This window comes from Rhodofomes roseus (genome assembly GCF_022264815.1).
Source record: "Rhodofomes roseus strain CIRM-BRFM 1785 chromosome Unknown C8Q71scaffold_5, whole genome shotgun sequence".
Classification (NCBI taxonomy): Eukaryota; Fungi; Basidiomycota; class Agaricomycetes; order Polyporales; family Fomitopsidaceae; genus Rhodofomes; species Rhodofomes roseus.
Genome location: NW_025952961.1, coordinates 1312830 through 1338424, shown reverse-complemented (window position 1 = coordinate 1338424; position 25595 = coordinate 1312830). Strand labels below are relative to the sequence as shown.

The following is a 25595-nucleotide window of genomic DNA, read 5'->3' as shown; positions in this document are numbered from 1 at the left end:
ATCTGCCCGATCAGGAAAGTCTGTGCCTCGTGGGATTAAACGCCAGCAATGTGTTTGCAACCTCCTCCATTTCGAACGTAGTCTAAGTCTGAACAGTTCAACTTTTTATCGAGGCTGACATGAACTGTGCTGTTGGAATGGAGATGGGTGCATACGTCGTACTGGACGACTAACCGCTGGCACTAGGGGCGCTGTGGCGGTGTGCTATCTATTTCTGGACCTCAAGTACGTCGTGGAAACAGTTGATGTTATGCCATCGTGTACGGGCAATGCGTTTCGTAAAGCTGAAGAATGATGATGTGCCGACATATCCTGCTCGTCAGATAGATCCAGGAGGGGGGCGCTGCCGAGGTGGCTGTTCGTCAGTAGGCAGCCTGTCACGACTCGATGTCTATAAATTCTGGGGTCTGTCGACTCGAATGCCTCAGCTCAATTCCCCTCGTTCTTTCAACATTCTGAGCTCGCCTCTCAAGCTTAGGTGCTGGTTGGTGAGTGGATCTGACAAACGCTGTCGAAATGAACTATACTAATACACCATCCTTCTGCCACAGCCTAGCTTGTTTGAATCGCATTCTCTCTTCACGATCCATTGATTCACGACTTACGTTCTCCTTCGACTTCTCTCCCTTCCCCTCCTATCCCTTCCTCAACTAGTCACGATGCGCACGTCTACTATCCTCCCTCTCCTCATTGCTGCTGCGTCCCTCGCGCCGTCGTTCGCTTTTCCTCTTGCTCCTACCCAGGCCCCGTGCGTACTGTATCCTTTATCATGCACTCCATGTGACTGAGTACACCCACTCACTAGGGAGACACCTGCAGGCTCTGCGCCTATGGATGGCGAGCACCCAGAGCAAGTTGGCCCGATGGGACCCGGTACCGCATCGCCCCACCGTTCTGCCGCACACATGCACGCTACCGGCGAACATGCACAGGCGGCTCACAAGAGTGGCCAGAGATACGGACAACGCAAGCACGGCAAGGGACAGCACAAGTACGGCGAGCCTGACCTCCGCGGCTCGTACCGTCACACGGGGCAGCGTCGCCCTCAGCGCGGCACCGCCGCTCAGGGTCAGGGTCAGGGTCACCACATGAGCACCGTCGGCCACGACGATGCTGCTCAGCACCCCGCCCGCCCCAGCGCCACCCAGGATCAAACTCAGCCTCAGCCCGCAGGTGTTTCCAGCCAGCCAGCCCAAGCCCGCGCTTTCGAGGAAGAAGAGCTGTATGGCCGTGACTTCGATGAGGAGCTCTTCGCCCGCGCATTTGTGGACGAGCTCGTCGCGCGTAAGGTCAACTGGGGCAAGGTCGGAAACGTCGTGGGCGACATAGCTAGCGTCGCGAAGTTCATTCCCTTTAAGCGCGAAGACTCCGAAGAGATCCTCGCTCGTGCAATTGAGGACGAGCTCATGACACGCAAGGTGAACTGGGGCAAGGTCGGAAACGTCGTGGGCGACATAGCGAGCGTCGCGAAGTTCATTCCCTTCAAGCGCGAGGACGATGAACTGCTCGCTCGCGCATACGAGCTCATGATGGCGCGTGACGCCATGGTCATCGACGAGCTGGACTGAGCGACTGGAGCACATTGATATCGGATGGACACAGAGGACATCGAGTTGAACCTGTAGGTGTACTACAGTGTGATAAGTCAATCGTCGTGTAGACTTCGTAGAATGCGATTGTTATTATCATGGATTCGGTAGCCATTCCCATGAGTCATATCGTATATCCAAAAGTACCTATGCGCGTGTCACCACACAGGTCCACAATTGGCGGCCAAATGGCTGCTCCGTGGTCGCCGACCGTCTCCGTCGAACTTGTTGACTCCCACCGTCGTTACCTCACCTGAAAACCTCACTGCCTATGGCAGCGACGGTGGTGGCTCACGCCGGGTGCCACTCAACGCTGCAAGTGCATGCGGGTAAGTATTACAAGGGATTGCTTCGCTTCGCTCCGCCTGGCCGGTAGGGCTTGCTTGAAGCTTGCCCAGAGGTTGTTTGAACGAGTATGAGAAAACCGTAGGTGACGGAGGTGACGATAGTCGGTGTTTGCGCACACAAAGGGGCGACAAACAGCTGCCCGGGCCCCTGCGGAGCTCGAGGAGGAGTAGGTTCCTAGCAAGCAGCTAAGGCAAATCATGAGGCTGACCATGATGAACCTATCCTTGAAAGGGAAGGTCATCATCAGATGAGTTAAATGTCGAACATAAAGGGAAAGGCGAAGACGGTGAATGTGCATGTGGGAGATGCCAAACAGATGTCAACGAATTCACCGGATATGCATATAATAGTAGTAATATGTCGAAGGAAGATATGATGAGACGATGCGACTTCCTGATCGTCTAGTCCTCCATTCCGTTTCCGACGTCGGGTGCGCTCAGCCTTTTGAACTGCGATGGCACAGTGGTGGTCGTCACTTACTTCCCTTCGACTAAGGATAACCAACCATCCTTTCAGTACTTCCGACGCTCTCCTGGCGTCCTACATCCTACACGATCTTGAACACAGGAACAGCCTGCTGCCGTGCACATAATGGAACATTGCATGGAGCGCTAGAACGCCTCGGCGGAAGACGCCGCGCGACCGGAGGTGCCAGCTTCACCTGCTGCACGGCGGCACCCGTTGTGCAGGCGGCAAGCGCAATTACCGCTCGAGCATTCGAGGACGAGGCGCTTCCCCCCGCGACCTTGATGAGGAGCTGTTCGCCAGCGCCATTACAAACGAACTCATCGCTCGCAAGGTGAACTGGAAGAATGTCAGCAGTACCGCGGTCACGGTGGCCGGCGACATTAATGGCAAATTCCTCTTGCATTTGCGCTCGAGCGAGTATCCTGTGATGGTGAAGAGTGAGTTTGGACGAGCTCGATTAGTGTGTTGCTATTCTATCGCATGTAGAGAGTGTAGTACGCACCCACCCATAGCAATGAATTGTCATTGGTCGTACAATCAGGCTGCCAAAACGTCGTCAAGCGTACTGGAAGTTAAACACTTGGGACCGCGATTGACGCTTAGCGTCTCGGTATGCCAGCGGTGACAAGAAAGAGTCAGTGATACAAGATACCGCTTAGTGTGTAATAAATCGCGCCAACACCTCCTACATATACACGACCTACGTGGCTGTGTTCGTCTCCAGATGTCGCTGATCCCAATCCGACGGCATCTCTCCCTTCAGATTCTCGTAGAAGTCTCTCGTCATACCAGCCTGCTCTCTATCCTCGATGTTGAACGGACCCTTGACGTCGCCTCGCCAGCAGCGCTTCACTTCATCGCGGAACGTCTGCACCGGATCAACGCCCTGCTTTTCGCATATCCACGTGAACCACCGGTGCCCGGTCGTGACGTGCGTCACCTCGTCCCTGTGGACTATGTTTAGCACGTCGACACTCTCCGTATCGCCTCCCCGGCGGAACTTCGCGATTGTACCGGGGTTGACGTCGAGCCCGCGTGCTTCGTGCACCAAATGGATGATGGCCAGCCGTGCGCGCAGGGAGTTGAATGTAACCCGAGCGGATTCCCATAGGGATGCGTGGACAGGGAGTGAGCCATAGGGAGTGTCGGGGGAGAGTGAGGAGAGACGTGATGTCAGCAATGAGAAGTGCTTGGATTCGTCCAGTGCCATTTTGGCGAAATCGGAGAAGAATGCCGGCGGAAGATCAGGGTGCTCTGGCCCATATCTAGCCATGATGTCCCATCTTGAGGGACGTAATGCGGCGTCAGACATGATATGCGGATATGACGCGTGTACCTACGCCAGGTCAATACTGGCATAATGAGATCAGCAAGCTTCAAGTGACGATACACGAGCATCGCAAACCCGTGGCTTCGCCACGGGTTTACGGGGCGATTTTTTCATTCTATGCTTCATGTAACTTTTAAGATTTCATACTTATGCAATGCCAGACCTGGGCTTCGCCTCAGGTCTGGCGGCAGTTCTTTCATTCTGTGCTTTGTGTTACTATGAAGGTTATATTCTTGTGCATTGCCGACCCGTGGCAAAGCCACGGGTCTTGCAGGCGATTTGAAAATTCAATGCTTCATGTAATTATTGTAATAAATGCTTTGGCGTGCCAGCCTGTGGCGAAGCCACAGGCTGGCAGCATACCCGTTAGTCAATGCTTTGTGTACCTACTGGAATAGATGCTCTGGCATGCCAGCCTGTGGCTCCGCCACAGGCTGGCGGCGTACCCGGTACTCAATGCTACATGTTACTCCTTTGAACTGCAGTGCGGAGGGCGCCCGAGGGCATATCCTGGTGTGTATATTGGTTCCCGTTATGTACTTACCTCCTTGCACCCGCCACGATGCCTCGGGAACACCTCAAGAAATTTCCCAATGGGTTTCTCAAGTTTCCCGGGGACACCTCGGGCGAGGATACACTGGTGAGCGGAGGGCGCCCGAGAGCAGCTTTCCTGTCAACATTACCTCCCGTCATCATGCCCGTTGCCCATCACACACGCCGCGACGCCTCGGGAAACCCGCTGAAATGTCCTGACTTGCCGAAGGGGTTTCCCGTTCAAGGTCCCGCCGCTCCTTTCGCGCGCGTCGGGGACGCGTCGGGCAGGGACCGCGCAAGCGCCGGGGAAGCGGAAGGCGCTGGGCCCGTTAGAGTGGTAAGGATTGGGCGCACATGGTTTGCCACGCGGCCAACGTGCGCTCCATGTGGCTTTCTCGTGGCTTTTTCGCGCCACATCGACCCCGACCTCCCATTCTTTTATGACGAGCATCGCAAACCCGTGGCTTCGCCACGGGTTTACGGGGCAATTTCTTCATTCTGTGCTTCATGTAACTTTTAAGATTTCATGCTTATGCAATGCCAGACCTGGGCTTCGCCTCAGGTCTGGCGGCGGTTCTTTCATTCTGTGCTTTGTGTTACTTTGAAGGTTATATGCTTGGGCATTGCCAACCCATGGCGGGTGATTTCTTCATTCTGTGCTTCATGTTACCTTTAAGATTTCATGCTTAGGCAATGCCAGACCTGGGCTTCGCCTCAGGTCTGGTGGCAGTTCTTTCATTCTGTGCTTTGTGTTACTTTGAAGGTTATATGTTTGGGCATTGCCAGCCCATGGCTTTGCCAGGGGCTGGCAGCATTCGTTCATTCAATGCTGTGTGTTAGTCTTCATGCTTCCCGGCCTGTGGTTCAGTGATATCTTTGTCTTGTTGAATATAATCTGACATTTCTTACTATTTCCTGATGCTGGTGTGATATTCCCTATTGTCCTGGTATTTATGTATCATTTTCCTGGTACTACTCAGATATCCTATTGCCCAGTACTGATTTCCCGGTGCTCACAATATGTTCAGTCTTGTGATTGCACTTTAATTGAATGTTTCCTGGCCTGTGGTACACATTCAGCAATTGTCTTCTTGAATATGATCTGATGTTTTGAATATCACCACTGTTTCATCCTATTATTTCCCGGTACTGATATTCCCTATTGCCCGGTACTGATGTGTCCTGTTTTTCCACTACCCTCAGTACTCACAGGTCCTATTTCCCGGTACTGAGTTGTCCTGCATTGCGCGCGGAAATCCCGCTCGGGGACAGCTCGGGCGGGGTCGCAGGCGCCGGGGAGGAGAAAGCGCCCGACCCGCCCGGCCGGTAGGTGGCTGAGGCCACGCGGCGAACGTGGACGCCATGTGCTTTCCATGTGCGTTACGCGCGCCACAGCAACACCGTCGTCCCATAATGTTATAGATATAGATACGGAGATACTTACGCCCATTGCTCTATATTTGCGAGTGCATGCAGCATAACTGCTCTGTTCTTGCGCTTGCCCACCTTGCCAGGGTCGACGGTATTTCGTGCGAAGGCTTCCTCTCGCGGTGGGATATCTGGCGGCCTTGGTGCACTAGAGGAGCGGTGCCCGATCGACTTCAGTTGTCCCGTTCGGAAGAGATGTACCGCATGCCGAGTGCGTTCAACCTAGAACGCCATCAGCACATTTACCACATGTCACGAATGTGGGTTGATCGGCCATACCTTCAGTTTCGGGTTTGCCGTGTTGAGAATGAGAACGGCCCATTGCATCAGCGTGGTCGGGGCCCCTTCTCTCGGTATTACGCTCTCCTCAACAACCGGAGACTGGGTGTTTTCATCCACAATAGTCATGCGCGAAAGATCCGGTGGCGGAGGCGGATCCGCAAATTCTGACCACCGTAAGCGCTAAGCAGAAGAGCAATCATCTCTAGACAGAACCAAGTACCTTCTGAGACGGGCCTGAGCTCGACTAGTCTCCAGTTTGTGCCGGTGTCTGGGGTTTCAACCCAAACCGTCTCGCCACCATTGTCGTCACAGCGCACGTCAACCACATAGGTACATGCCTTTAAACCGGTCTCGCTGGCGCCGGTGCGAAGATCGAAATCATACCTGGCATCGGATGAGTTACGTTTTGAACCAAGGCGTTGCACGGTGCAGTACCTATGCCAGGGGCAGACCGCAACGAGGCCGGTGTCGCACTCTTCTATCTCTGCGTGAGACATGTCTGCACCGAGATGAGGGCACGTCGCCTCCATGGCGTATATTTGTTGCTTGTCAATACGCTCGGTTTCTGCATCTTCCGGTGAAGCGTCTTCGTGGGTGGGGTTGGACGAGAGTCGGAACAGAATCAGAGAATGGTAATCTCCTTGCGCGGAACGAAGATTGAGAAAGAACCTCGAATGTGACAACAGTTCGCCTAGAGGGGACACCCTTCAATTCCTCCTACATCAGGTAGCAGTTTTCGCTGACTGAAATAGGACGCACAGGAGGTAACCGGGCGGCTCCGATGGCATACCTCAGGTTCTGCGGGTGTTGTTTCACTACAAATTTGGGTAGCGAACTGAAGTACTCTCGGCCAACCAACTGGTAAGTACTAGTAGTCCTGATAAGCACGCAGTTATTCGACACCACTTATAGGCTAGATAAATGCACCTTGGACTCGCGATATTCTCGTGCAGTACGCAAGCAGTAAGTATGATGTGAAGTAGTACTGTACTGAATTTGTCGGACTCACTGTCAGTGTCAGTATTCGTTGATGCTGACATAATGAGAAAGCACGTGCACCTGGATTGTCACTTCGGCGCTTATGCGATCAACTTCACGATTTTTAGCCAACAGGATCATCTTCCACATAATGGGCAACGATTCGCTTCAAGTATAAATATATAAGTACAGCTCATAATTTGGTAGTATCCAGTCGAAGTAGAGCCGAGAGACGAATTCGTCTCATTCGCGATCTTCGGACGTTGAACGTTCTGGGTGAGGCACGGCAAAGTCCGTTCGGTCAATGCCGACACTCACCGGGCACTGTGTCGCGCTTGGCTTATAGCGTTTCCTCTATCCAGGTTTCCTCGACTCTTCCACCGTCTTTCCCTCAGTTAAGTCACACCTGCTTGGCTTGCAAAGAAGAACAACCTAGGGGGACAGAGGTGCGGAAGTGAAGGCGCCGTCTCGCATATTGCAAGTTTACGTTACGGGGGCAAACGACTTCAAGTTTATCGCGATTGCGCATCGGCCCCGAACGCCTGAACATCGCATTCCATGGACATGACAGGCTTCCTCTTCGTTTCCCGTAAGTTCAAATCGTGACATATTGACATAATAGATACCCTCGCATGCCCGACTTGGCCCGGTGTCGTTGATTGGAGAAGTCCAGGATGCCGAATGAGGACCATACTTCCTCGCTTTCGACCCCGGGTCAAGGCTGCGACGCGTTGTCATTCAGTGGACTGGTAAGTGTAGGAGAAGTAACTCCATTCCATCAATAGTGCACCGTTTTTCGGATTCGGGACAATGTCAGCCGATCTACACGCCTTCACCAGGTATGGGTCTGATCAGGGTCTCATCCCGCGGAATATCTCTCAAATGAAAGGGTTATACAACATCCGTTGCATTGGTGACAGTCACAGTCCACATGCTTGTCATAATATTGGGTTGTCAGCCGGGTCTTGTCGTCCTAAACCGGCTCGAAGGCGGTGACCGTTGTGCGCGGGTGGTATTCCGCTGTTCAACAAACCTTCTCATTGGCGACTACCACGGACTTCCCACATCTGGATGGACCCCATCCTCGCCGTGCCGACGCATCGGCCTAGTATCGCCTGTCAAAGTAGCGAAGAGGTAAGGTTATGCAGTGTCTGGCTAGCTCTGTGGCGCGAGAGTTGGACCGTACACATCGTAGCGCCTGCTACTTCTCGCGAGGAGGTCGGACGGCCGCACCGATCTCTCGGATTGAGCATGGCTGTGACACAGGTGATACATTGACTAGATCTGATGCCTTCGCAGAGTTCATCCCCCAAGCATCCTGGACGGACCATATATCACGGCACATAGCTATAGGCAGAGCCTCGAGCCATGCTTCGTCGACGGCCGCTTAACATGCTGAACTCCTCAACGTTCAACCCTTTCTGGTCGCGGGCCCCGTCGGTAACTTACGCTTCGTACGTACATCGTCTGTACTGAACTTCGGCAAGAGGTGGAACAGCTCGCGACGGCGAGCCTTCCATGTTGTGTCAGCACCGTGCTTCGGTGACCACGTAAGTCCCACTTCATGTTGATCTACATTACAGATGTGGTCATACTCGATGCTTGTACTCCTACTAGTGCACCGGCGCGTGAGCCAACGTTCAGGCTGTGACCATGTTCTGGGACAGTCCTCCACCTGCATATACAGTATCCCCGTTGTCCGCGGACCACCCTCTCTTAAGAGGCCTGACGCTGAAACACGTGCAAGTAGTCCGTGTCGTAGCGCACGCAGGTGTGTCCTGGACTTGTGCGGCTGTGTTGCAGGAGACCGAAGTGACCAGGATACCACAGACGACCTTTGCATCGCCGCGGCCGACCACACTCTGCGCTGCTAACCGCATGGGATCCCTAGCAACCTTGTTAGGCTTCTCGAAACCTACATTTTCAGACATGATCCTTACAAGCCGGGCCTTGTGGGAAGCTCCAGGGTTTGGGCGAACACAGGTGGACTGCTAACGCGTATCAAGACCAATATCCAAGGAGTGTGCAGCCACTCGGGCCCCGGTCTGACGATCAGGCTTGCATCAGGATGTGCGCACTGCGCAGCGTTCCTACGAGCGAGATCGTCGCCTCGTCGTACGTTGTCTAACCTGTCGAATGTCATGTAATGTCATATTCATCCCCCTGTGATGTCGCTGTCGATACATTCCTGTTTGTCTCAATTCACTGCATACGAGATCGGGATGCGTTGTGGGTGCACCTGCTTTCAGGACAAAGATCGCTCGAGGCAGAGTTGATTGAGCGGCTAAGCCGGCAGGCGCCAGCGCTGGTGACCATATGGAGGAAGGATCAGAGACAGTTGACGAGGAAATCGACCTTCTCAGACAAATTGTCAGCAGTCATGAACAGCGTCAGATTGTCACGTCTCTGGTTGTCCGGACACTGCCAGGGAAATCGACATACTTGGGGCGAGTAGAAGTATCCGGCGGCTGTGCAGCGAGCGTACTTGCGCCCTCCTGCCATCTCCTGTCATCTCTTCCGGCGAATTTGGATATTTGCATAGCGGTTGTTCAGCGGTGCCACCCAGCGTCGACAGCGGACCCTGCATCGCCTGTTCGTGGCCGGCGCAAGCTTGCGCGGTGCGCAATAGCACGCTCGATGTCGCAGAGCCACCTCCATCCTCCCCGTCTCCCCGTTCGTATGTTCTCCACCATTTTGATCCTCGTCTGACGCTCCATCGCCATCAGACTCAGTCGCAGCAACCTAATCTGTCCACCGGGGGTGATAAACCCCGGACGCAGACAGGCGCAGGTGCGCACTCTCTTCATTCTGCCTCCGACCGCTGGACTTACCTCGTTTCCGACCGCCACCATCCCGCCCGACCCTGCAACGTCTACATCGTCGCCCGGTGTCATACTCTCGACATCTGCAGACTACCGCAACCAGGGTGTCGCGACCTGGGCGCCTGCAAGCAGTACGTCGTCCTCATCTCACCCGACACCAGAGCCCCCGATGTTCGGCGCGCCGCCCATGTTCTACGATCCCGCGCAGTCAGCGCAGCAGCAGGACCAGCGTGGCATGGCGGACTACGACGCGTGGGCTGAGAGCTTCGCCCAAGGCGGGCAGTACGCGAACGCCGGTGCTGCTGGCTACGCGCAGGCGGGCAGCGTGCCCCATCTCGAGTACGGGCAGCAGCAGCAGCCGATGCAGGGCATGGCCGTCCCGATGGACCAGGGACACGGCCAGTACGGATACCAGCAGTACGCGCCAGACACCCACGACCCCTTTAACCAGGCGTATTCCCAACAAACACCCATGAACACGTCCTCTGATCGCCCGCAACGTAGCCTCCCGCGCTCGTCGGGGCGTGGCGGCTACGCGAGCGTGACGCCTCCGAATATGTCGTCTATGCCCGACGGCACGGCTTTCTCTCAGCAGCAGCAGCCGCATCTCAACTTCCCCGCGCAGGACGAGTACCTGTTTCACCCGCAGCCGTCGCAGGCGCAGCCACAGGCACCCGCGCGACCGGGCATGCAGACGCGATCGTCCGCGCCATCGGTCCCGACCGTGGATTCCATCCCCCAGCAGCGCTTCCAGTTTGCAGAGTACCGCCATCCGGACCAGCTCGTCGCGCCCGCGCCCGTGCCGTCGTCGTACACCGCGACGGGCAGCACGCCGACGAGCGATATCAACAGCTTCTCGTCCTCGCCCGTTTCGTGGGGTGCAGACCAGAGCCAGAGCGAGCACACTACGTCACAAACGCAGAGCACGACGCGCAAGCAGGGGAGTGCGACGAAGCCGGCGAGCCAGAAGACGGCGTCTGCGCCGGACAAGGGCAAGAAGCGCGCGCGGGTGCCGAGGGATAGCGACAGCAGCGACGACGACGAGATGGGCAGCTTCGCCATCAATGTGAGCATGGCGCCATCAGGCGGGCACGGCGGCCCGACGCGACTGTAGGTGTCTCCATTCACATTCTCGTCTCTTACTGATCCTCTTCGCTCCTATTCTTGCTCTGTTCCATGCGCACGCGTGCTAATGCGTGTATCCGTGTTCACGCTGTCCGCTATGGCCACCCCCCGGCGCCGCAATTCCCCACGTCCGGCCACCCTGGCATCCGGTGCGGCCTTCGCTGCGATGCGCTACTGCGAACTAGTCCCGGGGCGTGCAAGCATTGCAAGAAGCTCAAGGTACGGACCCTCTGCCGTGTCCCTCGTGCTCTGCTTACGGCGTTCGTTCCCTCCATTGATGTGCTCGCCTGACCTTTTCTTCGGCGTGTGGCGCCCCCGGTCGCGTTTTTCGACACTCGGAATGACTTTCCGTGTCTAGATGAAATGCGACTTCCCCAAGGGCGACAACACGTGTCGGCGGTGCAAAGCCGGTGGGATCAGCTGCATAGTCGAAGGCCGCAAGCCTCGTAACGCACCCAAGTGAGTCTTCGTTGAGTTCTGTCATCGCTCTCTCTTGTGGCATACTTGCCGGGGCTTGCCCAAGTACCCAACGCTATGCCTGCATAGCCATCGGCTGGCGGTATCGCCGCATGTCTCGTGTCTCGCTGGCCACATCGAGAAAGGCGCGAATCATTCCAGCGCTCTGTCAGTGCGCACATTCGTTCACCTACGGTCTGTCTTTCACCCTTTCTCGTTTTGGTGCGCTCGGCGGGTGTCTCGCCGGTGTGGCTCAGTGACGATGTAGTGGTGGGTCGATGGCTGCAGCGAGGGGGCGGCGAACGTCCGGGCGAGCCTCAATCGCAGGTTCGTTCCTGCGTATATTATCGATTGCATCAGACGCGGAGGTTGAAAGGGTTAAAAGTATCGGAGGACATTGGCTGCCGAGGTACTTCGCGCTTGGCTGTGCGTCCAGCTATTAGCATTGATAGTGTCTGGGTGTTGGGTCGTTGCCTTTCCATCGCAATGGAGCCTTCGCCTTCTCCGTCTGCTTGTGACCCTCCTTGCGACGATAGCTCACCATCGCCTGGTTCACCCAGCAAACGCGAGTACCTGCTTGCGCAGATCCGCCAGAAAGACATCATCATCGAGAAGCTGCTCCGCGAGGTAAGTGCTACCTCTCACCTCCACGTGTGGACATCTGAGCGTCTGCTGACTTCCCGAACTTGCCCTTTTCTGTCCTCGGCGTGCATCCTCGCTGCCGTGGTGTAGCTGCACAACCCCTATGCGGCGACTCCGCTTTCGATCGCGTCCTACCGTATGGCGACGTCGCCTTCGGACCACAACAACCGCAATGTCATTGCATGGCTAGATAGGCTCGAAGAGAGCGTGCAGGCCGCGGGAAGGTCAGGCGGTACGGAAGCGTTCAAGATCGATTCTCGCCTCCGCCCTGGTACGGGCGACGGCGACGAGGAGTCAGACGATGAAGATGATACGGAACGTGGCAGTGCAAACGACGACGACGCGGAGGCGGAGGCGGAGGCGAAGCTGCAGGCCTTGCCAGACGCGACTGTTCCTCTCGGTCTGCTTGCTCACCTCTCGCTGGATAACCCGAAGACCAAGAAGGGCAAGAAACGGGCGGGTGCTGAGGGGAGCGAGAACGAGGAAGTGGGTGTGGCGAATGAGACATACTTCCTACCGGGTAAGTGTCACGGCTCAGTTGAGCTGATGTCCACAGAAGATTGATATGACCGTGCATACAGGACCTGCATTTGACCTGTCCATCCGTGCGTCGTTGATTGAGAACCACAGCCCCCCTGAGATCCTGGTCCATGGTTTGGTCACACCAGACGACGTGGATAAGCTCTTCGACATGTGCGTGCCAGACTTGTTTGCGTGTTCGTGTACTGAATCTGAGCGGTCTGTAGCTTTTACACCAGGTTGAATGTGAGTAACAGTAGTGATCCTCGACCGTGGTACGATGTGTACTCATGTCTGCATAGGTCCATGTCACACTACTTGATCGGGAAATCCACACTGTCCAGTCCACCTTCGCCCGTTGCCCGTTCCTCTTCACCGTCGGTACGGGCATTTCCTTTTATGGTATATGACCTACCATTTACGCACCTTTTCTGTAGTATGCGCCATCTCCTCCCGTTACTACAAGGACAAGTCGGAAATCTATCCGATTGCGATGCACTTCGCCCGGCGTGCTGCAGCGGATGGCCTGCTCAACGGCTGGAAGTCGGTCGAGCTTGCGCAAGCGTACATCCTCCTCAGCACCTATGCAGTCCCCGCACGAAGGTGGGAAGAGGATCGAAGCTGGCTGTACATCGGTCTGGCGATCCGGTGAGCAGCATAGTTACTGGGACTCCTGCTAGCGCGGCTGCTCACCGATTGGGTAGGATTGCGACCGACTTGAATCTCCACCAACTTTCGACTGTGAAGCCAAGGAACGACCAGCACAAGCGTGAGATACTCAACCAGGAGCGACTTTGGTTGATATGCCACAACCTCGATCGCTCAATGGCCACACAGTTCGGAAAGCCGTCGACGATTAGGGAGGACTAGTAAGTCTGGTGGCTTTGCGCTTGATTGGCTTGGTGTTGATTCCCGCAGTATCATCCGCAACTCCGAGAACTGGTACAAGAGATCGCCGTTGAACCATCAGGTAGGGAATTGTGGACATGTCGGGTATAGCGTGGTACTTATGCACGAGCAGTGGGACTGCGGTCTGTCATCTTATACACAGCTTCTGCGGATAATGGCCCGTTTCCATGAGGAGATATACTCAGACCCGAATTCGCCTACCGGGCTGAATCAGGTATATGTCGCCGGAGGTGGTGTGGTGTGCGCTAGAGTGGCTGATCGGTATGCCATAGAACCTCGACTTCCGCGAAATGTCCGTTCGGCATGATGAGAGCCTAACTCACTACTTCGAGGAATGGACTCGGCGGTTCAAAGATGACACTGACATGCAGGGTGAGCTCCAATGTGGTACAAGTTGGGATTTGCACACAGCTGACGCTATGACTAGACCCTGCGTGCGCGTTCCGAGCGTCACTGCTCCCCTTGTATGTTGACAATTTGTCTAGTGCATATCTGATTCTGACCAATGTCTTACATAGCCTCACGAGCTATTCGCGACTCGTCATGTACTCGTTTGGCTTCCAGCAAGCGTACAAGCGCGGCATTCAGCCTGAGGACCAGACTGTCCTAGATAACGTCTGCATCATTTTGCTACTGAGTGCGGAGAATAGTCGAGTGTTCATTTGCGTTCGCGTCAACAGTGTTTCCAGGCCGCGAAATCTGTGATCTTGTGCATGATCGATACGCTATGCCCGAGCGGGTATATGCGGTTCTCGCCGGACGGTACGTTTTCTGTTCATATGGCTCGAAGCCCCGGTGCCGGTGGTCATCTTCCGCAGCGCTAACTGAACCCGTGCAGGTCATTTTATTTTCGCGTCATTTGCATCTGCATTCCTTCTCAAGGTACGTTACGTCGAGTCATATCCCGGCCGCATAGCTCACACGCAATTTCCGGGGTGGTCTACTGCCGACACACGCACACAGTTGATGCGTCCCGAGTTCAAGTCGCTCATCACCTCCGCCCAAGAGTCTGAGATCTTCGACCTGATCGGCCGGCTCATCCAGACGCTAGGCAGCCCCGAGATTGCCATCGACGAGCGGCACACACCCAAGCTGCACGCGCGCTTCCTTGCGGGACTTCTAACCAAACACCGGAGGGATACCGCGACTGCTGGCCGCATCCAAACCCAACAGCAGCCGCCTCCCTCACAGGTCTCCCCGCACAGCCAGGTCAGCTCATCTGGGAGCACGCACACGTTCTCAGCTAGCGGGAGTGCTGGGACAAGCCCGGGTGACACTGCGTTCCCCGGCGGTAGCATGGGCTACGCTGGCGAGGGTCACCTCATACTTGGTTCGGGGCAGGGAGAGCCTGTCTACCAGGAGGACACCGCGTATGCTGCCGGTACGGGCCCGCTGGAGGTGTTCGACTTCGGTGCCGTGGCAGGACAGGGTATCGAGACGCTTGGTGCCTTGCAGGCTTTGCAGAACCCATCGTACTGGCGAGATATGATGATGCCTGGGTGAGTGTGCCTGCCGTGAGAAGACGAGGTCGAGGTGCTGAAGCGGGGGTGATGTTGCAGGTACTCCTGGCCGGAGAACAATGATTCTTATGGCTTGAATGGGAACATGGGCGGATTCGGCCAGAACTTCGGTGCGCTCCAGACTGCGGAAGTCGGTCTGTTCGGATAGATCCTCGGCGCGTGTCCGAGTCAAGGCCGAGCCGTTTCGGAGCGAAGATTCAGTCTCTCCGGCCAGTTTGCCCAGATGCATACATCAATTTCACGAACGTCGTCACACGTAGTAATCACTCACATCTCTCTATGGCTCGCATGATCTTGTCTCTTCTTGTAGATGGGTTAGTGCATGTCGTGCATCTGCACGCATCGTTCGCTATCCTGGGTTCCCTCTAGCATCGTACATTGTAGCTCTGATTTCATGCTATCTTCGCTGTCGGTTTGTACAGTAAATCCCTGTGTATACAATCGTGACTGGCAACCGTATCAGTGGGCGTCTCGACGCCTCACAGCCCATTTTTACGAGGATCAAAGCTTATGGGCGCAAGAACCGAGAACGTGATAAGCTGAACATACACTGGTAGCAGACTGCGTATCTGCTGTCGGTCATAAGCCAGTTCCTGGGGCGCCATGTCGTGCTTGCCAACGGCTTTGGTCCTCGACCTGGATTGATAGCGCGAGTGCCGTGTACCACTAAGGCTCAGCGGAGCCGCACCAATCTCGCTAGTTTACCGCTTCAGGCCTCAGGCCTCAGGAGTGAGCGGGACGCGACTCAAACGCGACTGAATGCAAAACCAATCTCGCATCAGCTGTGCAACATTGAGTTTCCATTTGTTAGTAGTGTTGCTACTCATTAGTAGTCTTGTACATGAGCGAAGAGATCGTGGTCAATTGACCCGTAATGGAGCTAGTAGTATATGTGCATTACAAGACGAGCGGCGGAGAGTGTGCTCACAGAAATACAAAGGTCTCATTGCACACTCTCGGGGGATCATGAACGTTGAACGCGCACCCGCACATGCACAACACGAGCAAGGTTAGCACGCCAGCACTGGCGGCACTTCGAGTGCAACAGTGAAATCTGGAAACGAAGCTTAACTAACGAGCGAGTTTAGCGCCTACAGTGGCCGTTAGAGCAAAAGAAGAGTGAAACGGCTTTGGTGACTCTGGTTCTCGACATCAATAAGCGGCTGAGCATGTAGAGTTCAGGAGGACATACCCTGACGAATAAACAACTCCTCAAACACGAAAACATAACGTAACAACAGTGCCGCGTCAGCGAAACCAGTTCCATAGTCCACAAACTTCTCGCAAATGAGAGGGAACTGGCATGTTCGCAGGACATAACCATAGACGTAGCTTTCCCACTGAATGTCGATCCAGTTTCCCCGTTTCAACACCATCTTCCCGCCTATAGGCATTCAACTGAATACAATCTAACGATGTACCCTGATGGCAGAAATGCACCGTCGACCTCCTCGATGACTTTCTCGTCTTTGGTCTGCAGAGAACAGCGCAAGATCACACATTACAGAATGATATAGGTTTATGCAGCTTACAGTCTAAAAACGAACCAAGATTGGTATATCCTGAAGTGAGAGTCGCCGATTTGGATCAAATGTTTCCGTGCGCTGGTAGCATGAACCTTCTGTACAAGGAACGGGTTCTCCGAATGTTCGAGTCATGTCCATTGCCAGGTTGACTCTGTCGTGTCAGGTGCTGAGACATAGGAGGTACACGGACTTCGTCAGTAGGCGTATCCTTGGAACAAACGGAGTGAAGCATGACCATACTGTCGAGGGATGAACGCATCCCAAGATTCAGAGGCATAATCTAATACACAAAACGCTGCTATAGGTGAGCACAGATGGTGACATGACATTGAAGCGGCTTCCTCACCGCAATGTGTAACCCAGCTCTTACTCCTCCTCATCATATCCGTCGCTTAGACCTCCTCCGTCTCCTTGAGCCTCTTTATCGTCGACAGCCATGGAGTCTTCAGGCTCCTCGTCACCCACCTCCTCGTCTTCCATGTCATCTTCTTCCTCTACCTCTTCCTCATCCGCCATCTCCTCGTCTTCATCCCCATCCACATCTCCATTGGCACCTTCTTCAGGCTCTTCTGGTTCGGTGTCCCGCCGTGACGGCTTCGTCTGCGTACGGCTGATCGTGATCGTCGGGCCCTTCTCCTTCGCATTCTGTTTCGCTTTCGCCGCTGACGCGGCGGAGACGGAATGTGGCTCGCCCTGCGACTCGCGACCCTTGCCCTTCGCGCCACCCGTACTTTTACGACCCTTGTCCGTCTTCTGTACCTCGCGGTACACTGAGATCGTAGTAGTTAGACGAGGCGCCGTTGCAGATGCGTATGACGGACCTTGGAGTTCCTGTTGGAGTTTGTGCACCATGTCACCCATCTCGACCAGCTCAAGTGCCTTCAGAACGTCTGTTGCGGATATACTTTTGTGCTGTTTAGAGGCTGCGACCTCGTGAGCCGTTGCAGCTGCACCTCGCGTCAGATCAAGGCAAAGAAAACATTCAGAGCTTTCAATACAACGCACCCAAGTAGTTGATGAACACGGTGGAAGCCTTTTGGAAGGACAGCACGACGTCTTTGGACATTTTGGTGTTTTCGGACATCTTCAGGTTGGTCAGAGGTGCCACAAGAGCAAAGCAGGTCAAGTCTCACCGCTGAACGCGCCAGCTTAGTTATTATACTTCGTGGCAACTCGAATGTCTCGATGCCTTCCGAAACGGCCTCTTGCTGGGCCTGAGCGGCGACGGCCGACGTAGTCGCTTCTTTGCTACCTCCTGCCATTGTATCCCAGTCTTGTTGTGGTGGGACGCAAGCAGGAGCACTTGAAAAGGTGATGAATGATATGGTGGCGGATGTTACAGAGGTCGTGGTCGTCGGTCGAAGCTGAGCCTGCGAATTCGCTCGCGCTCCCGCCACAAGCGCGTCGGACGCGACGGCGGAAATTCCCACGACCTCGCAGGTGGCTAAACGGACCCTCCTCCTCCTCCTTCTCACCGTGCTAAATGGGCCCCCATCCTCCTCCACACACACGCAGCGCTACTTTGAAGAGGCGCGTACCGTATTTACTTTGCCTGAATGCTTCTCGCACCATGACTCTGAGCAATCCTCAATTCAGACAGTGAATTGTTCATAGGCGGCATTTCTGAGTTACCCGCAGTTCGCAGTATGGAATTATACCATGCAATGAGCAATCAATATTGTCGAAGACGGAAAGCCATGGTCCGGATATGGCCTCATTGGACGTATACATCGACGACCATATGCATAGACAGGTACCTACTTCGCCATCGCGAGGATTTCTTTCACCTGCTCAATGGTCTCAAGCCTCACTGGGTTTGTCTTTCCCAAGACATCATTGAGCGATGCCTTCGCGACGGCGTCCCACTGGTCTTCACTGACATCAACATCCGTCAACATCGTTGGGAGACCCAAAGCCTTGACGAAAGTCTTGACAAGATCTCCTGCGTCAGCTCGCTCCCGGTCAAGTCCTGCCCGCGCGAGGGTTTCGGGGATAGACGACCAGAAGATCGCGCAAACCCGCTGTTGCAGCTGGGAATTGGACGGTGAGTGTGTGTCATTATACTTGAGCACCGGCGAGAGCATCACACAGGATGTTATGCCGTGCGGGACGCCGCAGAATGCCCCTAGCTGGACACATAGTCAGCGAAGGCGTTGGCTTCAACAGTGAATCTTGATTACTGTACCTGATGCCCAATCGCGTGGGACGCGCCCAGCGGAACTTTGTGCGCAATGACCCGCATCGCCTTCCACGCGCCGACCTGGCACTCTGCACGCGCAGAGGCGTCCTTCTCGTTCTGCTTGCACTTGAGCAGACCCTCCGTCAGGGCTCGCAACCCCTCCTCTGCCGACTGCTTGACATCGTCGCTGCTCCTCTCTGTGCACAGCGTCTCGACGCAGTGGTCAACAGCGCGGACCCCCGTGCTCAGCCATAGATCGAGCGGAGTCGTGAGCGCAAGCTGCGGGTCGAGCACGATGAGGTTAGGTGCACAAGCGGGGTGGGTGAAGTGTTGTTTCTTGTGCGTGGACGGGTTTGTGCAGCCGCTGTTTGCGTTCCACTCCGCGGCGGAGAGCGACGTGGGTACGCATATGAGCTTGAGAGTGGGTTCTTTGACGGTTGTGGGGACCGCCATGTCGCCCGTCTTTTCGTCGACGTTTCCTACGACGAGCGACTCCATGGACTCGATGTCCAGCTTGTCTGCCGGCAGAGAAGCGTGCGCGATCTGCATCAAATGTTTGTTCAGATACCGCATACATGCGAACATAATGTGACACCTACTAGGGCAGCTTTCGCCGCGTCGCTGTACGAACTGCTTCCCAGTGTGACAATGATATCGGCACCCCTCTCCTTCGTCTCCTTAGCGATCTGCAGTACTTCGTCGTACGGTGTGTGGCTCTTCACGCCGACCTTCTTCCCACACACTTTTCCGCCCAACTTTTGTTCCAGTCTCCCCACCACGTCTGTCTTCGTGTCCAAGCTCCTTGACACGACAAGGTATACTTTGGAACATGCAAGTCTGTCCACCTCTTCGGACACCGCACTGACGTAGTCCGCGCCGAAGATGGCATCGCGGCCTTTGCGGTCTGCACTGTCGAATTGCTGAGTACGGAAACGCCTCACCTCAGACATGATATGAGCATCGTAGAGAGAGACTTTAGTATGTATTAACTGCGCAGAGGAGGAGGACGGACTAGAAACCTGGGGTCCCCTATTCACACAACGATGTAACGCATGACGTCATACAATATCTCCTCACACTGCTAAGTAACGGGAGCATCGTAGCCTTTCGACCAAAGCAGTCGCCTCCTTGATCATCGATTGGCATTGACAAAGTGCATATAGACTCGATAGACTGCAGGCCGTCAGATATCGGCACTTGAACCACTCAGTCAATCAGATCGTCGACACAGTGCTATGCGAGACGAGGCAGCGCACCTTCCGGACTCCACATCATCATCACCTATCGCATATAGTTCAATACTAAGTTAACACCGTGGAAATCATGGGCCCATTCAAATTCACCTTCGACCATGATGTCGTAAGTTGACCCAGCACGTCCCTCGAGCACAGAGTTCTCGCGCACGTCACGTTCAGGGAGGTCTGACAAGGACGATAAAAATTCATGCACAGCGAAACCCGTTCTGAGATTAGAGCGCACCTATAGCGTGACCACGCTGCTCGAGTTCTACGTAATAGCAATAGATCAGACGAAGTCATGCTCGGGGCTTGACATGTATGAGCGCATACCATCCGCGTGAGCTACGTGAATGAGAAACAGTGCAGATACATCAGTATACCGGAGTGTTGTCGACCTAGGTATCAGGCGTACCTATGTCGCGTACATACTCAGCGACTGCGGAATCCCGTTCGTCGATGGTGGGTATGGCGGTGGAAACGGATACCAGAGCAAGGACGTAGACCAGGATTGCGCGGATGGATTTCATGGCGACAAGAGACAAGGCACTGAGCAAGATAGATGCGACACAACAGTATAAGTAGTCCCCGTGCACAGTTCCCTTCCGCCCTGAGACCGAAAACGCCAGCATCGAACGGCGACGGAAAGCTTGAGAATATGCCCTTATCTTCGTATTACAAGAGGTTCACTTGCTGACATACATCTGCCACACTGGTAAGTTCTGATGTCATGCGAAGGACGAGGGATCCTGTTCAGCAGATGTAAGGAGGTGTCAGTCGTCGATGGGAATTTGTATCGGCCTTGTAGATGTAGTTGAATAGATCAGGCGCTGAGACTCGGATAACATTCACGAACCACGGTGGGACCTCCGCACATCTAGTGATAATATCGAAGTCTGCACAAGAGAGAGCGCAAGTCAATGCCAGGAAGTCATCGGCAGGATGTAGATGATCGACGTACTGTAAGAGCACTCAAGGGTGTTCATGTAAGGTTCTCAGGATCGACAGCGGCGATCCGCGCAAAGAGTCTATTGCGTACTCAGGAACCTGAACGCCCAAACTATACATTCAGTGGGTACCAGACTCATATGTTGAGCTGAGCGTGGAATCAGGCGAGCCAGCGTGTCATGATCTCGGTGCATAGCGAACGGTGTGTCTCTTCGTAAGAACAGCCTATTGAAGAGACATATCAACGCCTATGTGTTACCTTGATCTATTGGAGCAGAGCTTACCATCAATCAACGGAGCGCAGCCTAGTGAGCTACACTACTATCTTGTTGGAGGCCGCCTTACTTGGCGCGAGGATGAGATCACGTCCGGGAGGGTTAACGAGCCTGCATACAAAGGCTGCGTCAACGGACACCTGAGCGGTGATAGAGAAAATGATGGGAGCAACATTCAATGAACAGAGCATGCATGCAGAGCGACTTCGGCGGCTAAAAATTGATTACTGAGAACGATGAACGCAGCCATTCCGGATCCGCCGTACCATCGCTGTCCGGAAGTGGAATATTACACACCGAGATGCCCGACATCGACTATCACCTTTATTGCTCTTCGTATACGTAGGCGGGTACTCCGTCATGCCACATGACCGCAGAGCACGGCCGTGCTCCGTCCTCGCGATGTACATGTGCCCAGTTCCTGTCGTTCTTGTTCTTCTTAGCGACGCGCGGGTCCTTCTCCTGCGGTTCCTATTCGCTTGAGGACTTCATGAAGGACTCGTCGAAGGTAGACATGCGGGATATCGGTCCGAGAGTGTAGATGGAGCCTCCTGGTCTGACATGGAAGTGGCCACGCCGTAGTACTAGCAGGGCACTCAATGACGCCGGAGGTAAGACTGAACGGCAGACTTGTGAAGCATATGAGATCATACTGCATTAGAAGACATATCTCTTACCCGCCGTAAGTACCAATCGAATCGCATAAGCGATGCGTAGCGACGGTATGTGTTCAGAACGCGGTTTCCATCCATGTGTCGTCTGTCGTCTGTGAATCGTGAGAACCTGCAGCTCTGACAGTGAGTAGCCTGCAGACATCCGAAGTGCTATGCAGTCACACCAGGTACGCACTCGTCAGGCACCTGTTAGGTAGGCCTAACGTCAAAGGGATTGCCTAAGTCGCGAAAGCCTGTCAAAGTGGTTAAGCGCTGACACGTGACTTACGGCGAAGACCTTCCTTTCCGGTACAAGTCCTTACTTACCCTTTAGAGTCAGTATCAGCTGATCCCGGAGATCGCTCGGGCGAGGGATCGACTTGTCTAGACTCGGCAAGGGCAACCGAACTAAAGCCGATCGGTTCGGTCTAAGAACAATGAGTATACGGGGTACTCGACCGAGGACATTGGAAAGGCTATTGTTCTCTTGTAGAATATTCTAGTACGTTTGGAATGTATTTAAACACTGTGGTAGTGACCAGACAAATAACACTCTCTTGAACTTCAATCTATCGGTGTGAGCCACTCGATCGTCCATAGCTCCGCGCTGGACATACTAAGGTCGATCGTACTTATAGCCGTGCGCTAAGTCGATCTACCTTGACCCCTTCAATAGTATAGCCTCGCGCTACTCTGAAGGGTTCGGTAAGAGTAAGCTTCATCGATCTACGGTTAGAGTCGGGTTCGTGTTTAGTGGCATCCTCAACTATTGTTGTAACGCTCTATTCACTAAAGTCGTAACCGACTTACTTTGCTCAACCAAGTTTCTTAGCTTCATTAAGAACGTAGGCACTACTGTGCCACTCCGGACTTAGTGCGTGAACTTGTTGAGCGAAATCGATTCTCGATCGACTAAACCTCATAAGTCGATCACTCAAATCGTTGTGTTAATCCTCTTCACAACGAGATAATCCTCAATTCATTTCTTAACTAAGGCGACTACGATTACGTAACTACCGACGGTTGTTACTAAGTAAGTACTCGGTAAGTTAGCAATCCCAGTCCATAACATTGGTGGACGTTGGGGGGTCCACTTTTATCAAACGAACATTCCGACTAACCTTTTTGCAAGCTCAAGATGGCTAACGCTAACGCTACTCCCGCAGGAAGCTCAGGCTTCGAGAATGTTGGAAATTCCGATGCATCGAAGCCAGACTCTGGTTCTCAATCGCCTGAGAAAGGCAAAGGGAAACAGAGACTCGACGAAGAACTATTCGCCGATCCGATTGTTTCGGGTCAACCGATCGACTTCTCCTCTTTGCCGGTCCACGAATTAATCGGTGGGCTTCCCCTCACCGAATTCGTTCCTTTTGCTGAAAAGATGAACTCTATTCACGCGCCGCTGACTGCCTCACCTTTATCCTACATGGAATCGCTCGATCTGGACATTGCGAAGAGGATTAAGGCTCGATCGATCGGTTTCTCTTACCTTCAGAGAGACTTGTACTCCCTACCAGCTCAGATTTCTATGGAAGGCTTCAAGCGAAAGGAAACTAGAGCTTGGAAAGAAATCTTTGATAAGCTGGATAGCTTCATTACGCTTCCTAGTGTTCTGTACAACGAGGATGGGCACGTCGTAGCTATCCGACCTGATGAGCACACTTACCTGTGGCTCAAACGAAAGCTCAGCAGTTACTTTTACAATGCTGCCGGACTTCTGAATGGTCAACTGTACGAAGTCCCGAACGTTCCCGTATTCGACAAAGACGGGCTCGATCCTAGTGTAGCATACACTCCGCATGACTACCAAATTCTCTGTGCATGCTACCGGGACGAGGTGGAGACCGTGCTAAAGTACTTCACTAGGATCGCAAAGATTTTCCCGTCTGGAGTCGAGGAGGAGGAAGAGGAAGCCCCTAAGCCTCCTGAACGACCTAAGGGAGCTGGTTCGTCGATTTCGCAAGCAGGAGGTGGTAAGAAAAGAGATCTACCGCCACACATTTCTAAATCGACTCGTCGCGACGAGCACAGTCGTGAAGCGGAGGAACGACGACCAGCTCGACCGACTCGACGGATGATCGACCCGATCACCAGAGTTCCAGGATTGCGATCACAGGCTCTCCCAAATCATGGCGACCAACGCCGGACTGGTCGCAGGTACACGGAATTATTCGGTCGCGAACCGTCTCCTCCACCCTCTGACCCTTCACATGATTCTTCGGACGACGAAGACGATCATCGCTCTCCTTCTCCCCCACGCCGACCTCATCACTCCCACCACCATGGAGGAGGCAGTGGCCGAGGCGGAGGAGGAGGTGGCCGAGGTAGACGACCGCGCCGAGGACACGGCGATCCAGACGACTCTGGTCCTGACGGAAACGATGACGGTCCGGAAACTCCAAGACGACCTCGCCGTAAACGCGATACTCGATCGTCGGGCGAGGAGGATACGGCGAACCTTCCAAGGTTCGATCTCAAGTTGAAGATCGACATCGTTCCAACTTGGGATGGTAACATCGACACGCTCGCGCGATGGATCATGAAAGTAAACCAGATCGCTAAGGAGTCAAGACTCATTGCAAAGCAACTCGGAGCAGTTGTTCCGCGTCGATTAAGAGCAGGAGCCGAAAACTGGTACTACTCCTTGCCGGAGTTCCAGCGTGACAGCCTCCAGAAGAACTGGTCTCTGTTGAAGGAAGCGATCGGTCATCACTACATGAACAAGACCTGGCTCGATAAGCAGAAGTCTAAGGCTAATCGCGCCAAGTATCGCGACTCTACGGCTCCAAGGGAGACTCCCTCCAATTACTATATTCGCAAACTTGAACTCCTCGAGTTTGTTTACGATTACTCGGATTCAGAACTTATTGGTGAGATTTTGGAAGGCTCTCCGATCGCCTGGAGTACCATTCTTCAGCCTCACTTGTACCAATCGGTCGTCGACCTTCAGAACGCTATCAGGTACTATGAGGATACGCTACTGAGGTTGGCATCCGATCGAGACGCTAGGGTCCGAGCGGTCGACGCTGAAGTTTACGCGGTCGACTCTCGGTCCAAGACTTCCGACTCGCGCAACCGACCTACCGATCGGAAAGCACCCTTTCCACGCGATGATTCGGTTAAGTCGAAGCGTAAGACGCCTCAGGAACTCGGCAAGCGACCATGCCGACACTGCTCTAGTCCTTTCCACTGGGACGATGAGTGTCCTCACTCAAGGAAAGGCCGTAGAGAAGCTAGAGTTAACTTCGCTAGCATGTCCGTTGAAGAACTGGCTGAAGAGGACGACTATGTGAATACATACTACGCTCTCGACAGTGAGACTGAGTCGGGTTTTGAGCAACCCCTCCAGTCTACCTCCTCTGAATCGGACCCGGTAATGCTGACCGAGGTCACCAACGATCAGACTGAGGCCCTGGAGGGGGAAACCGGTTCGGCAACGGTAAATGAAGTTTCAGCGACGGCATTTGTCGGACAAGTCGATCAGTCCTCGACTAACTGCAAGAGCCGCCGATCGATCGCGAAGTACTGGGAGAAGAATGTGGGCTCGACCAAAGACGAATCTAAGAACGACCGGGTACTCGCCTTACCCAAGTTCATGTCACGACCGCCTGGTTGTTCGTTCCTGGGATCATCCGCTACTAAGGCTCAGGGTTTTCTAGGACCCAAGGAGAAGAATCCGACTGAGATAATCATCGACTCAGGCTCGGATATTACTCTAATTTCGACCAAAGCTCTAGAAGCTATGGACTCACCTCCTAAACTCAAGAGCGGTCAGAGAATTAACCTCGTACAAGTCATCGGTAATGCTAAGATATCAGGGTTTGTGCCC

The 25595-nt window shown here is 54.1% G+C and overlaps 7 protein-coding genes across 7 annotated transcripts; 3 read left to right on the top strand and 4 right to left on the bottom strand.

The window, feature by feature from the left end:
• The first annotated feature begins 402 nt into the window (after positions 1 to 402).
• Positions 403 to 1751, top strand: C8Q71DRAFT_479299 (uncharacterized protein). Its single transcript, XM_047918817.1, has 3 exons — positions 403 to 488; positions 552 to 748; positions 806 to 1751. The coding sequence occupies exons 2-3, from the start codon at positions 660 to 662 to the stop codon at positions 1566 to 1568; spliced, it is 852 nt and encodes a 283-aa protein (XP_047781800.1). The 5' UTR covers positions 403 to 488; positions 552 to 659; the 3' UTR covers positions 1569 to 1751.
• Positions 1752 to 3105: 1354 nt separating this feature from the next.
• C8Q71DRAFT_702464 (DUF455-domain-containing protein) lies at positions 3106 to 6686 on the bottom strand (the record flags this gene model as incomplete). Its single annotated transcript, XM_047920251.1, has 6 exons — positions 3106 to 3688; positions 3746 to 3757; positions 5714 to 5919; positions 5977 to 6143; positions 6200 to 6363; positions 6415 to 6686. Coding segments are annotated over 6 exons (1404 nt in total), but the record flags the coding sequence as incomplete, so codon positions are not given.
• A 2817-nt stretch (positions 6687 to 9503) lies between these two features.
• On the top strand, positions 9504 to 11542 carry C8Q71DRAFT_479209 (uncharacterized protein). The gene is made up of 5 exons (XM_047918816.1): positions 9504 to 9630; positions 9684 to 9747; positions 9869 to 10889; positions 11090 to 11123; positions 11263 to 11542. The coding sequence occupies exons 1-5, from the start codon at positions 9595 to 9597 to the stop codon at positions 11365 to 11367; spliced, it is 1260 nt and encodes a 419-aa protein (XP_047781798.1). The 5' UTR covers positions 9504 to 9594; the 3' UTR covers positions 11368 to 11542.
• Positions 11543 to 11846: 304 nt separating this feature from the next.
• Positions 11847 to 15098, top strand: C8Q71DRAFT_855432 (uncharacterized protein; the record flags this gene model as incomplete). Its single annotated transcript, XM_047927176.1, has 16 exons — positions 11847 to 11987; positions 12093 to 12522; positions 12584 to 12695; positions 12749 to 12767; positions 12824 to 12902; positions 12959 to 13169; positions 13226 to 13390; positions 13440 to 13491; positions 13543 to 13644; positions 13703 to 13802; positions 13858 to 13894; positions 13949 to 14045; positions 14111 to 14192; positions 14269 to 14312; positions 14394 to 14929; positions 14990 to 15098. The coding sequence occupies 16 exons, from the start codon at positions 11847 to 11849 to the stop codon at positions 15096 to 15098; spliced, it is 2316 nt and encodes a 771-aa protein (XP_047781797.1).
• Positions 15099 to 16596: 1498 nt separating this feature from the next.
• Positions 16597 to 17847, bottom strand: C8Q71DRAFT_479101 (histone-fold-containing protein). The gene is made up of 5 exons (XM_047918815.1): positions 17610 to 17847; positions 17482 to 17560; positions 17298 to 17423; positions 16823 to 17246; positions 16597 to 16771 (listed from the first exon to the last, which is right to left on the bottom strand). The coding sequence occupies exons 1-4, from the start codon at positions 17736 to 17738 to the stop codon at positions 16843 to 16845; spliced, it is 738 nt and encodes a 245-aa protein (XP_047781796.1). The 5' UTR covers positions 17739 to 17847; the 3' UTR covers positions 16597 to 16771; positions 16823 to 16842.
• A 223-nt stretch (positions 17848 to 18070) lies between these two features.
• Positions 18071 to 20017, bottom strand: C8Q71DRAFT_745997 (uncharacterized protein). The gene is made up of 3 exons (XM_047923047.1): positions 19255 to 20017; positions 18662 to 19198; positions 18071 to 18605 (listed from the first exon to the last, which is right to left on the bottom strand). Exons 1-3 carry the CDS (start codon positions 19603 to 19605, stop codon positions 18234 to 18236), a joined length of 1260 nt encoding a protein of 419 aa, XP_047781795.1. The 5' UTR covers positions 19606 to 20017; the 3' UTR covers positions 18071 to 18233.
• On the bottom strand, positions 19771 to 20776 carry C8Q71DRAFT_479061 (uncharacterized protein). The gene is made up of 5 exons (XM_047918814.1): positions 20747 to 20776; positions 20306 to 20691; positions 20224 to 20235; positions 20135 to 20161; positions 19771 to 20076 (listed from the first exon to the last, which is right to left on the bottom strand). The coding sequence occupies exons 2-5, from the start codon at positions 20520 to 20522 to the stop codon at positions 19937 to 19939; spliced, it is 396 nt and encodes a 131-aa protein (XP_047781794.1). The 5' UTR covers positions 20523 to 20691; positions 20747 to 20776; the 3' UTR covers positions 19771 to 19936.
• Positions 20777 to 25595: the final 4819 nt, after the last annotated feature.